The 12,813-nt window shown below is 57.6% G+C and overlaps 5 protein-coding genes across 5 annotated transcripts; 2 read left to right on the top strand and 3 right to left on the bottom strand.

The window, feature by feature from the left end:
- Window positions 1-327: 327 nt before the first annotated feature.
- On the top strand, window positions 328-2,542 carry W97_06122 (uncharacterized protein; the record flags this gene model as incomplete). Its single annotated transcript, XM_007784133.1, has 4 exons — window positions 328-394; window positions 452-909; window positions 964-2,230; window positions 2,325-2,542. The coding sequence occupies 4 exons, from the start codon at window positions 328-330 to the stop codon at window positions 2,540-2,542; spliced, it is 2,010 nt and encodes a 669-aa protein (XP_007782323.1).
- Window positions 2,543-2,852: 310 nt separating this feature from the next.
- Window positions 2,853-3,781, bottom strand: W97_06121 (20S proteasome subunit beta 2; the record flags this gene model as incomplete). The annotated part of the gene is made up of 2 exons (XM_007784132.1): window positions 2,853-3,509; window positions 3,608-3,781. 2 exons carry the CDS (start codon window positions 3,779-3,781, stop codon window positions 2,853-2,855), a joined length of 831 nt encoding a protein of 276 aa, XP_007782322.1.
- A 582-nt stretch (window positions 3,782-4,363) lies between these two features.
- On the top strand, window positions 4,364-9,063 carry W97_06120 (uncharacterized protein; the record flags this gene model as incomplete). The annotated part of the gene is made up of 4 exons (XM_007784131.1): window positions 4,364-4,459; window positions 4,533-5,211; window positions 5,264-6,532; window positions 6,587-9,063. The coding sequence occupies 4 exons, from the start codon at window positions 4,364-4,366 to the stop codon at window positions 9,061-9,063; spliced, it is 4,521 nt and encodes a 1,506-aa protein (XP_007782321.1).
- A 754-nt stretch (window positions 9,064-9,817) lies between these two features.
- Window positions 9,818-10,529, bottom strand: W97_06119 (uncharacterized protein; the record flags this gene model as incomplete). Its single annotated transcript, XM_007784130.1, has 3 exons — window positions 9,818-9,921; window positions 9,980-10,254; window positions 10,360-10,529. 3 exons carry the CDS (start codon window positions 10,527-10,529, stop codon window positions 9,818-9,820), a joined length of 549 nt encoding a protein of 182 aa, XP_007782320.1.
- A 1,117-nt stretch (window positions 10,530-11,646) lies between these two features.
- Window positions 11,647-12,472, bottom strand: W97_06118 (uncharacterized protein; the record flags this gene model as incomplete). Its single annotated transcript, XM_007784129.1, has 3 exons — window positions 11,647-11,801; window positions 11,858-12,170; window positions 12,263-12,472. The coding sequence occupies 3 exons, from the start codon at window positions 12,470-12,472 to the stop codon at window positions 11,647-11,649; spliced, it is 678 nt and encodes a 225-aa protein (XP_007782319.1).
- Between the last annotated feature and the right edge of the window lie 341 nt (window positions 12,473-12,813).

The following is a 12,813-nucleotide window of genomic DNA, read 5'->3' as shown; positions in this document are numbered from 1 at the left end:
TATAGGAAGGTGAGGATGACATTAGTTCTGATACTAATAAGTCTATATAACAGTATTGTTGAGTGTTGATAGATTCAATACAGTTTTTGCGTGGCCACGACATTTCCGGATCGCCCTTGTGCCCAAAGTCCCGCAGCGGGCCGAGCAAGCCACGCAAAAGCCACTTTGACCACCCCTCCACCCAGCCCAGCCCTGCATCTTGACATCGACACTACCAAGCTCGTGCAGAGATTCCGTGACACTTATTGCTACCACAACCCCCAAACCAGCACACTTCCCCCCCAAGACGCCACACGATCGCCCACCGTGGAGGCCGCATCAGCGCGCATGGCCGCCCGAGACCGCTTCGGCGGTTTCGGCGAGCCAGCAACCACCCCACTGCAGCGCTACATCAGTACATACAAGCAGCCTCCCCTATATACCCACAGCTCGCTGACATGCCTCCTCCCAGTGAACGCCGTCTCCCCCGAAAACTACGAGCCGAACCTCGCGCTAAACCTCGAGATCGCCGACCTCATCAACGCAAAAAAGGGCAACGCGCCGCGCGAAGCAGCCGTAGCAATCGTGTCGTACATCAACCACCGCAACCCGAACGTGTCTTTACTAGCGCTGGCGCTGCTGGACATCTGCGTCAAGAACTGCGGGTATCCGTTCCACCTGCAGATCTCGACCAAGGAGTTCCTGAACGAGTTGGTGCGCCGGTTTCCTGAGCGCCCGCCGATGCACCCGACGCGGACGCAGACGCGGATCCTGGAGTTGATCGAGGAGTGGAGGGCGACGATTTGCCAGACGAGTCGGTACAAGGAGGATCTGGGGTTTATCAGGGATATGCATCGCTTGCTGCATTTTAAGGGGTATCAGTTCCCGGAGGTTAGGAGGGAGGATGCCGCGGTGCTGAATCCGAGTGATGTAGGGTTTGCCTAACACAACGTGGGGGTGAGGAAGGGGGCTAATGGCTTGCAGAACCTCAGATCGCCCGAGGAGATGGAGGAGGAGGAGAAGGCGGCGCAGTCGGCGAAGCTGCAGGAGCTGATACGGAGAGGCGGGCCGCAGGACCTGCAAGAGGCGAACAGGCTGATGAAGGTTATGGCCGGGTACGACACGAGGAACAAGACGGACTACCGCGCCAAGGCTGCGGAGGAGGTGGGCAAGATACAGCAGAAGGCGAAGCTCCTGGAGGAGATGCTGCAGGGTCATAAGCCAGGGGACCAGATTAAGGAGGGAGACGTGTACGAGGAACTTGCGAACTCCTTGGCCAGCGCCCAGCCGAAAATCCAGAAGATGTGCGAGGAGGAGTCGGACGATACCGAGGCTGTGGCGAAGCTTTTCGAGATCAACGATAGCATACACCGGACGATTGAGCGGTACAAGCTTATTAAGAAGGGGGACATCGAGGCGGCCAACAAGATACCGAAGGGTACACTGGGTACGAGTGGAGCAGGAGTGTCGAAAGGTCCGGACAACGAGCTGTCTTTGATCGATCTTGGCGATCTTGACGAACTAGCTCCCGGTGCTACTGACGGCTCATCCGCTGCAGCGCCAAGCGCGCCGGCACTGAAGGGCAATGCCCTCGAGGACGACCTGCTCGGCTTGTCACTTGGAGGCGACAGCTACGGGCAAGGGGGTGGAATAAGTCTGGGAACCAGCAACGGTCTCTCCTCACTATCAACTCCGTCCAAGCCACAAACTTCCATATCCAGCATCTTCACGCAACCTACAGCACCCCCTCAGCCGTCCGCATCCAAACCGAACTACGACCCCTTCGGCTCGATAGCAACCACACAGCCAGTAATCCGCTCTTCGACATCCACGCCAGTAATCGCCAGTCAACCCCACCTCCAAGCCGCACAGAAACCCACCGATCCGTTCGCCGCCCTCACATCATCAACACCCCGCACAGCCTCTCCCTTCCAATTCCAGCAATCCCTCAAGCCCGCGCCCTCCCCTAGCGCTGCCCTCTTCGACTTCAGCGACGACACATCCACTCCCGCACTCGCGTCTAAACCTCCGCCACCAGCGACAGCCGCAGCTCCCACGGACGACGATTGGACCTTCACCTCGGCCCTGCCCGACTCCCCCAAAGCCATCACCGTCACGAACAGCGCCATCAAGACCGTCTTCAGCGTCTCGCGGCAGAGCGACGACGCGATACTGATTAGCTCGCGGATATCGAACAACACGGCGCAACCAATTTCCGAGCTTACATTTCAGGTTGCTGTGACTAAGGCGGGTCTCCTCTTTCTCGCCCTTCTCCTCCTTTCCCTCAACACTGTCTCCCATCTCCAACCTGAGCCAGGAGCTCCCCTTGTGCAGGAGCTACGGAGAGCTGACATGTGCGCAGGGCTTCAACCTCCGTCTAGAACCTCAGTCCGGCCGCTCGCTGGCGCCGCAGCAGAGCAACGGCATCACGCAGACGATTCGGCTGCTGGGCGTGGAGAGAGGCAAGGGCGGGGCGGTTAAGATGCGCTGGAAAGCGTCGTATGTGCTTGGAAGCGAGCGGAGGGAGGAGATGGGGGAGGTTGCGGCGCTGGGCGTAGCGTAGTTGGACTGGACGTTCTATCATAGCGAGGACAGGTCGAGACTATTGGCGCGCTTCACAGCGAGCAGCGAATGAAAATCACAGTGAGAGAGGCTTCGGAGATGAGATGTGTTCCCATGGGGGCGATGATTAATCAAGTTGATGTCCTTCTATTGAGCAGCCGACTTTCTAGGCCTGTAAGAGTACAGCGTCCGGAATCCGAAACCCCCAGAATAGCGCCCTGAATTATCGATCACAACACCGCCCGGAGGTGCTCTTCGTAAACCACCGCGGTCAGCACATCGCAGGCCACCTCACCACCTGTCACCTCCCCCTAAAGATCCACATCCATCTTCTCCGCCGCGCCCGCCACGCTCTCGTCGCTTAACTCATGCACAGTGACATACTTACTAATCTCCTCCCTCTTGATGACCTTCTCGGCCAGCACGGCCGTCGTGCCCCTCTCGAACCTGTAGTTCCTCTGCTTCTTCTCCCGCACATTCGGCGTGATGTAATTCCGCATCAGCGTCGTCTTCTCCGCCGTAATAACGGCCACATCCACGTTGCTGCCGCTCCCCAAGTCGTTGAAGATGCCCGCCTGGATCGCGTCCGCGCACAGCTTGACCGCGTCGTCTCGGCTCAGCGACCGCTTCCACTGCGTCTCGAAGACGGACATGGCGGCTAGCGAGCCGGAGCCCATGGTCACGTAGGGCAGCTTGTCGGTCGAGCCGTGCGCGTGGACCGTGAAGAGGTGGGCGCCCGTGGGATCGACGCCGGCGACGACGAGGTAGGCCCCGATGTGGCCCTGGTACCGGAAGAGGTGCTGCTTGAGCAGCGTCATGCAGGTCACGACGCGGGGCGTGCGGCCGGTGGAGAGGGCGTGCAGCTCGAGGTTCGAGGAGATGAGCGCGGTGGTGAATTCGGTGTCGGCGGCCGTGCCGGCGCCGGCGCACCAGATTTGGGGGGAGATGTAGTGGAGCTTCTCGCAGTTCTGGTTGCGTGGGTTTGGGGTTAGCCGTTTGATGCCTGTGCGAAGCAAAGACAGGAGGTGATGGCTATGGTGTAGGGAAAGGCTGGGCTGCGGGTTACCTTGTCTGCTACTATGGGCCCGCTGGTTGCTCGTGTGTCGGCGGCGATGACCACGCCGCCGTCGTAGAGGCAGCCCACGATGGTCGTGCCGGTCGAGGTGGCTTTGGGGAGAGGCACGCCCTGAGCGTGCAGGGCGGCATTGCGGTTGTGGTTGCTGAAGTCGAAGCCCGGCATGGTGATGTATGTAGTGGGCAAGACGGGAGCTGTGATGATCGGCGTGTGTGGTAGAAGTGCGGATGTGGCGTAGTGGTGATGTCTGCACTGAAGGAGGACAGTGCGATCACTTATGCAGAAGGAAAGGGCGATGTAATGAGGGATGAGAAGACAGCCGTGTCGATGAAGCTGTTCTATCCCTTGTCACGCAACACCGATACACGAAGCTTCAGCAGCCTACGGGTACGGGTACTTACGCGCAGCAGCGAAGCTCTCACGGCAAATCCCGCGTCCAAGCGCTGAAGCTCTGGGTGAAGCCTCGCGCCTCAGCGGAAGCGCGTCTGGCTATGAAGCCGACAAGACGCTGTTGTGTCCGCCGCAACAGCTTCACACTTCCCCCGTCCAGCAGCCAAAATTCGCAAAAGCTTGGAGCTGTTCCGCCCAAGCCCCCCAAAGCTCCAACATAGCCGCTCGCTCTCTTCACTGCCTAGGGAAGCCAAAGTCGCCCATGTCACCCATGTCACCCATCTCGATGCCCGCAAATCCCTAGAACCGCCGACTCCACAACCCCACAACCCTCGCATCGACTACCTCAAGGCGAAAATGGCTTTCAGCTTCGCAAATGCCGCGGGAGCTGGGGGAGGCATCGGTGCTGCGCAGAGGAATGCCGGCCCTGATCTAGAGGAGATCCAGACAGAGGTATGGCTAGTGCCTCTGCCAACTACTTCAAGAAGTCCTGCTGGCAGAGAGTCGTGCTAACATATGGCTACAGCAACTGGGTTTCATGGCACTGGCAGGCGAAAGCAAAGTGCGCCTCCTACCGACCCCTTGGCCTACAAATGCGCTTCCCCCACCCACCTCGTCTCTGCTCAGCATCGCGCAAACACGTGGACTCGTCGCCGCGGCCGGACCGGATGCGCTCGTGATAGCTGGCACAGAAACTGTTCGGAAGGCATTTGGCGCAGATGCGCCTGCAGAGAACAATGTGAAACCCTTCAAGCCGGAGTTGACCGTACCGAATCCGCGCATATCACAAGTGGCATTCTCCTCCGATGAGAACTTTCTCGTCATCTCCGCGGAGAGCGGTGGCGGGCTTGCGATCTATGAGGTCGAGAAGCTATTACAAGGCAACAAGGAGTCGTCATTCCAGATTGGTACCAATGGAACCGCTGTTCGCGCGCTTGCGCCGAACCCTGCCCCGGAGAACGCGCATTACATGTCGATCATTCTGTCTAATGGTCAATTATTGCTCGCCGATCTTAAGGCGCGACAGCTGATGAAGGGGCCGAACGGAGAGGTGCTCAAAACCGGCGTCAGCTGCGTATCCTGGAGCAACAAAGGAAAACAACTTGTAGCGGGCCTGGGGGACGGCACTGCCTTTCAGATGGACCCCCAAGGAGCTGGAAAGGCTGAGATTCCTAGACCTCCGCAGATTCAAGGCGATCAGCATGGTCTGTGACAACCATCATATAAAGAGGTGCGGCAGAGCTGACACTACTACAGTTTCTTCAATCACCTGGCTGGCGAACGACGACTTCATCGTGGTGCACTATCCCTCCTCCATGTCCCAGGATCAAACACCGGAACCGACATTCCACCTTGTCCATCGGGAGCCGAAAACGACAAACTACTCTTACTTCAAGTTGGTCGATCCGTGTCCGCCTTTTGGCATGGAGCGGTTACCGCCACACTACTTCATCCAACGCTTACGGGATTTCCCGCCCGCCCTCAACGACATGCTGATTGTATCCAACACCGCTGCTGGCCAGATCGGTCTCTTCACACGCTCAACAACCCCGTTGACCACTGATGCGCCAGCGGACAAGATCACGAACACCTACACCACTACCGGCATTGCCAATGACAACCGTCGCGCGGAGCTTCCAGTCAGTGACGAAATGATAGATACTTCACCTATCGGCATGGCCTTGGACCTTTCCAGCAAGGAGAAGGTCCCACGGCCTATCCCGAGCGATGAAGAGATTGACTACTCCCCGACACCTTTGCCTGCGCTTATGGTACTTAATCACGAGGGTGTTCTTTGCGCCTGGTGGGTACTATACAACGACTCCATACGGCAGAAAACGGGCTATCCGGGCCTTGTTGCAGCCAGTGGAGGTCAACAGCCAGCAGCACAACCTCAGCCAACACCTTTCGCAAGCGCAGCGCCCACTCAGCAGCCGTCAGCTTTTGGGTCCACATTCGCCAAACCTGCTGTTCCGGCTTTTGGCTCACCCGGCCTACCTGCGTCAAGCACGGGCAGCGCTTTCGGAGGGGCTTCAGCACTCGGCGGCAGCAAGTCGCCCTGGGCGCCTCAAGGTACAAGTACCACCACGCCACCAATGGGCGGCTCTACGTTTGGCACACCGGCGTTCGGTGCACCGGCGTTTGGCAAGCCCGCCGCACCTGCGTTTGGATCTACAACACCGTTTGGTTCCTCCGCCGGTGGCTTTGGTGCGGTGGGAGGCATCGGACAGAAGAGCTCCCCTTGGGGCTCATCTACGACGAGTGTCCAACAGCCCCAAAGCAATGAGAATGTCAAGCCGGCGCCGAATCCGTTCAGCAGCGCACCTGCATCTACACCTGATTCTGGTTTTGCTAAGTTCAGCGGAGGCAATACAGGTGCACTAGCGTCTCCATTCTCTAGCTTTAGCGCTACAAACAACAACAACAAGCCATCTGCGTCCCCCTTTGCAAGCTTCACACCGCAGAAACCGGGTCAGTCTGTATTTGCTTCTACACCGTCAACCACGACACCCGGCGCAAGCTTCGGTATGCGAACGGAACCTAGTTTTGGATCAACGATCACCATTGACTCTAGCACAGGAGGCGGTTCCACCGTCGGTAGTGGACAGTCCATATTCGGTACGTCGGCGTTTGGCACTCCATCGCAACCCACGACCTCGGTCTTCGGCAAGCCGTCCGTTCCCGCACAAACTCGGGAGTCTGAGATGGGAGATGCGGATGAGCAGACCCCAAGCATCCAGGCCCAAGATCGTCCGGCCCAGCAGCCACAAACAGCCCCTGCCACGAATGGCTTCAAGCTTGGATCGACTTTCAAAGGTGACGGTACCGCAAAAGACGACCTACCGAAACCGGATACCCCAAGTGGCAGTTCGTTCTTCGGCTCCGGATTTGGCGGTGCGCTCAGCGAAAGTGCCAAGCCCGCAGTGCCAGCGACGCCCGTCAAGAAGGAGCCAGGGACAGACGAAGGTCCGAAGCTCCAGGATATCTCCACTACGCCCGACGCTGTACCGCGATCTATGTTTGGCCAGCCATCGACTCAGCCTCCGCCCCAGCTCACGCCAGCCAAACTAGCTGAGACGCCGAAAGCTAAAGCGCCGTCTCCAGAGCCGCAATCACCCGTCGCAGAACCAGAAGCCCCTATGCCTCCAGATCCGTCCCTTTTCAGAGCGAGGCAGAAAGAGTTGGAGCAGCAAACGGCGTCTATACTGGGGCCAGCAAGGTCCAAAGAACCGGAGAAACAATCGGCGCCTCTTTTCCAGTTCGCAGTACCGGAGGAGCCAGTAAAGCCAGCAGCGCCGTTATTTGGCTTTCCCAAAGCCAAGGAGCCTCAGAAGGAAGAAGATCTTCCACCGATCGCTGGCAGTCCTCCGATCAAAGTCGAGAAGCCCAGCTCCGAGTCTCCCTCGCCGTTACCTGAAAGTGTAGACAGTGAACTAGAGGAGGGCGAAGTTGAGGAAGCAGGTCAGGCATTACCAGAAAGCGACGTAGAAGAAGACCAGGAGGAAGAAGGGGAAGAACAAGGAGTCCCTTCGCCACCGCCACCTGCCATCCGCCATACCCAACCCACTACATGGAGTTTCCCACCGGCACAGGAGTCCAAAGCCCGCAGTCCTCCACACTCACCTGCCCGGCCCCCCGCCGCAGTTTCCAACACCCCTGCCGGCTTCCCTAAAGGCCCCACATTCCATCCTCCGACGAACCCCAATATCGACACCTCTCTCCGCTCGCCCAGCCCCATCCGTTCAGCCTCAGCACCAGGTTTCCGTCCGGCTCGCCAGCCTCCTCTCACCGTCCCGGCAGCCAAGCCTATCGCCCGCCAAGCGTCGCGGCCCTCATCGCGCCTCGCTCAACCGCCGCAAGAACCCGAATACACCCCCGAAGACCTCAGCGACGACGAAGACGCGCGCATCCGCGAAGTCCTCGACTCCGACGTCCCGGCAACCACGACGCTCGAGCCTTTCATCGCGCACCAAGACTACGCGGGCCGCGTCAGCAAGCCCGGCATCCCCGGGCAGATCGAGAAGGTCTACCGCGACATCAACAGCATGCTCGACACCTTGGGTCTAAACGCACGCTCCATGAAGGCCTTCGTCAAGGGCCACAGGGAGCTGTACAAAGAGGAGGGCCGCAGCCGGGCGGACCTGGACCCCGACGACGACGAAGACGAGGAGTGGTGTCTCGTGGAGATCGAGGACCTGATGAACGTCGAGGATGCGCTCGAGCAGCACCTCGACCAGGGCCGCGTCACCGATGTGCGCGACAAGAAAGCCGAGATCGCAAGGCTGGGGAAGGACCTCGTGCGCCTTAAGCAGCGCAGCACCGATGTCAGGAAACAGGTCGACGCGCTCAGCGATCCGGAGAATGTCGCTGCGCAGCGCAGAAGGCCGCTCAGCGCCGAGCAGCAGGCGCAGCAGCAGACCCTGCGCGAGCGCTTCGCCGAGCTACTGAAGCGCCTCCGGGAGGCGGAGGAAGGCGTCACGCTGCTGCGCACCAAGCTAGCCTCGCTCCCCGGTGCGCGCTCCGCCAGGCCCGCCCCGACGGTCGAGGCGGTCACGAACACAATAGCCAAGATGACGGATATGATCCAGCGCAAGAGCGCCGACCTCGATGTCCTGGAGATCCAGATGCGGAAACTGGGGCTCGCTCCCAGCGGCAGTCTTGGATCATCGGTCTTGGGCCGAAGTCTTGTCAGCAACGGCACGCTTGACGGACGGAGGAGCAGAGACGCTGCCTTCTCGACGCCGCCGACGAGCAGCCGCGCGAGGCTTGCGGCGGATGTGGAGAGTGCGGCTGCGACGCCTACGCCGGCTGCGAAGGCGGGGACAGGGAGGACGTATGGGCTGTTCTATACGCCGGATACGAGTCCGACGCGTGAGGAGTTTGGGGCTTCGCCTGGCGATGGTGTCGGTGGTGGGAAGGGAGCTGTGCAGGGCGTTAAGGGCGTCTCGGCGGAGGAGGTGCAGGCGTATGCGGCGAAGATTGCTGCGAGGAGGAAGCTGGTCGAGTGTGTGAGGAAGGAGATTAGGGCGAGGGGCACCAGGGTCGTTGAGGGTTAGGGGGGGTTAAGTGCTTGCATCCGAATCATATCGGTTTCGTAGATTGGATTGTACGATTCGCTTCTGCATTGGCGGAGCTTTTGGAGGCGACGGGGGTTGCATAGTTCGGCAGATAGGCTCACGAAGCTTAACAGCGCCGAGCTACATTGTTCTCTATCATAGATCGGATACTATGCGATACTGTTTCTGGAAATGGGCCATGTCCACGTGCAATGTGCTCCACGACAGGTTATGAAGAGCGCCAAACGGCTAAGTCAAATCATTGGAGAAAAGAGTATACAGCGTTCTGCTTACAATCCCGTTCGCTGGCTGTGACGACGAGGGCACAGGGGCTGCATAGGAACGGCGATTGTGGGCGGTATCTTGGATACTGGTGTATATCTTGTGTAGCAGCTCATACTGTCGTGTCTGAAGCGTTAGGGAGCAATGCAGGATACCGCGCCTGATCGCTTGTGAATGACTTCCTAAGACCGAGCCGAAAGATAACAAACTGATGATCTACATTCTCTTTTGTCTCCTACTATGTGCATCCAAACAGCTCCGTTGATCGTAATAGCATCATCTTGCCCCAAACAGCCGTATGGTATCCCATCTTTTGCTCATACAAGGATCGCTCCCAAAAACGCCGCCCGCAATCGCTCGGAGATGCCGCTTGCCCGAAAAAGCCAACGGCATATAAATGTGACCCGAAATATGTATCAAGAAATGAGAATGCCCGAAGCGTGAAAAACAAATAGGTGCAGTAGCAGTCAGACTAGGCGTAAGCGTCCTGGTTAACCTGCGAGGCCATTATCATCATCCATATCAGAAAGACGGCGCCAATGATCCAGAAGGCGAAAGCAGCCATCCAACAATCACCTGTTCACACAGTCAGCCCTTAATCCATTGAGCCTCTCACTGCTCAAACACAGCTCACAAATGTTCTTCTGCTGCAGCCAGGCCAGCGTCTGAATGTTAGCCCCCACGGGCCTGTTGTTGTTGACGTATTGCTGGCATTGGCCGTTGATGTTTGCATCCGGTCCAAACAACTGTATCGCCGTGGCGATGATTCCGGTGATGAAGAGCACGAGCAGCACGAAGGAGAGCAAGATCATGACGTTAGGCATCAGTTTCCGTTGCACGATTAGGATGAGCTCGACAATGATGAAGACGATTGTGAGGGCGCCGACGGTGACGCCGTAGGGGAATAGCCTGTTGCCGTCCCTGTCAGCACCCTTCTGTCACATCGACATACGTTCCGTACTACTACTGGTTTTGCAACAGCGAGTGGAAAGTTGGAAAGCGGGTTTCACACACCAAGGCGTCCCCAACCGCATCTGGTTCTGAATCTGCATGAACTGCGCGAACACGCCCAGTATCGTCCCCGCTGTCGCGAGCATCACGATCGTCCAGATGTTGAGCTGTGCATCGGGCCATACGTATCGCTGGCGCACCACAACGGCGCGAGACACGACTGAGCGGGCCATTGTGGGTGGAGATGTGGAATGTGAGGGTGGGGATGGTATATATGCGCCGGTGGAGTAGCGTACGGACGGCAGGATTCGAGTGTCGAGCGCAACGGAAAGCGGTGGAGCGAAGCGGAGGAGGGCAAACGCAGCTATATGCGCTCTCGAGGGACGGTTGGATAGCCAAGTCACCCGATGCGGAGGCGCGCAGTATGCGAGCCTGGCGAAGCGCAGATGCAATTGCCAGTCCACCCAGTCGATGCTCTGCCAGTCCGCCCGGTGGTTCCTGCTAAGCTGAATTGCAGCTTTTTAATGGTAGGTGGAGGGGCGATGTGTCGTGGCCTGACCTGGGCGCACTGTGATCAAACAATCCGAGAGTGCCACGCAGTCTGCGTCAAGCGAGCGGCTGGAAGCTCTGTGACAAGTCGGTGAGAGGGCTCTGGCGCAGGGACGGGATAGCTGCAGGAAGCAATTGGCAATCTATCAGAGGTACGAAGGGCAGAGAGAAGGCGAGAGATGCTGAATATGAGGGAGCCGAGCGCTCGGCGTGGTTGACGTCGAGTCCCATTCTTGCCATGCGCGCGGGTTGGGTGGCTGGTGCCGAGGGCGCGGTCGCGGTGGCTGGAAAACACATGCGGCAAGTCCTTGGCGATGACATGACGCACCACCATCTGATTCTGAAATCCCATCCTATAATCAGTGGCATTGTACGAGTCAATATTAGAGATATGGTTTCCCAGTGTATTCGAAATGTAGCCTCATTGCCCTCGGTATAGGCTGGATGAAGCACACTTCATCAAATGGACTTCCATGTTGCTTAGATTGAAACTGTAAATTGACTGAACGCGTAACCACAGCGTTTCGAGTATGTTATCATCCTGATGCGGATGGGATCACTTCCATTTATATCTCGAAGGCTGTCAGGAAAAGAACAAGCTGCAAGCGTGGTCATGCAGAACAACAATCCAACCTGTTGTACGTTCCAGAACTCGGCGGTGGCAAAGTACAGGACAATAACATTGTTCGTATAAATTCATGCAAGTAGCACTCCAACAAGGTGTCCATCTGTAGCAACGCAAGCATATCCAAAACAATCCATGAGAGTCACTTTCCTCATTCTATCTCACCCACTCCGGACCTACGAGAGAGCCACCTCTGTGAACGGTGCCGATGTACACAGACTGCTCGAATTCCCATTGGTATCGCACGTAACCTGGATACAAGGTAGGATCCTCGACTGCCTGTACGAGAAGGTAGCGGCAATGGTAGCGTATTCAGATGTCCCTGTAAGATCTGGAATCCGGGTCAGCAAGGCGCGTCTCTGTCTATCGAATTCAGCCTCTACTCACCGCCCTGCACGCCAACAGACGCAGCATTCCCGTTCCCGTTGCCCGTGATGAAGTACCTGTACTGTACAATTCCAGGTCTCGCACGGGCGTAGACCAGCTGGAACTGGACATAATCGGTTACAGTAGGGTCCCGCCGCTGAGCGATCCATTCGATGATGAGGTAGTCTTGGGTAATCTGGTACCAGATGCCTTGATCCGTGTTATCCTCAACATAGAGGTCGTCCCAAAAAGGAGCGGCGGCGAACTTGGGGAGCCAGCTAGACGGCATGCTCCGAACCTCGAATTGGGTTGTGGGGTCGATCAAAGTGATATACTGCGGCGCAAGTTTAGTACACAAGCTCGGACGCGCAGAAGACCACAAGATCGCCTCAGTCTTGTCTCCACGTTTCTGAAGAGAAAACTTACTCCGTTGGTACCAACATAGACTGTGTTCTGGGCTTCACCGTACCACTGAATCTTGAATGGCAGCTCTATAGTTCCATAATCATCGTCATACCTGCCATTATCGGGCGGTGAGAGGCCTGCCAGGGGTGTAGGCGCCGTAAGACGGAGCAATGGTGCCTGGCCCGTCTGACAGGCGGACGGGACTGCGCTAACGGTAGTAACAACCGGCATGCTCGAAGCAGGTTCTTCAGAGAGTGTTGGCTCTGGAACAACTACGGGAGGACTGTCCGGGTTTGGACCGCCCCAGACAAGGATGGCCCCCCATCGGTTATTGTTGAATGAGACTGAACCTCCGATGTTCAACTTGGGGTAGCATGGTCCGGTATTAGTGTTGTTAGCCCAGATTGTTTGTACACACCCTGCGATGTTCAGACAAGCCTCCATGCAGGCGGTCATGTTGGCGACGTAGACCGGGGTGTTTGGTGCGTTCAAACCGCCGCGTTCTTTTCCGCACTCTATCTGGAAGACCTGGGAGTTATTATTGAAGGCATAGTACTTGCCGTCCGATGCTG

The sequence above is a fragment of the Coniosporium apollinis genome, assembly GCF_000281105.1.
Source record: "Coniosporium apollinis CBS 100218 chromosome Unknown supercont1.31, whole genome shotgun sequence".
Taxonomy (NCBI): domain Eukaryota; kingdom Fungi; phylum Ascomycota; class Dothideomycetes; genus Coniosporium; species Coniosporium apollinis.
This window is presented reverse-complemented; position numbering and strand designations above follow the sequence as displayed.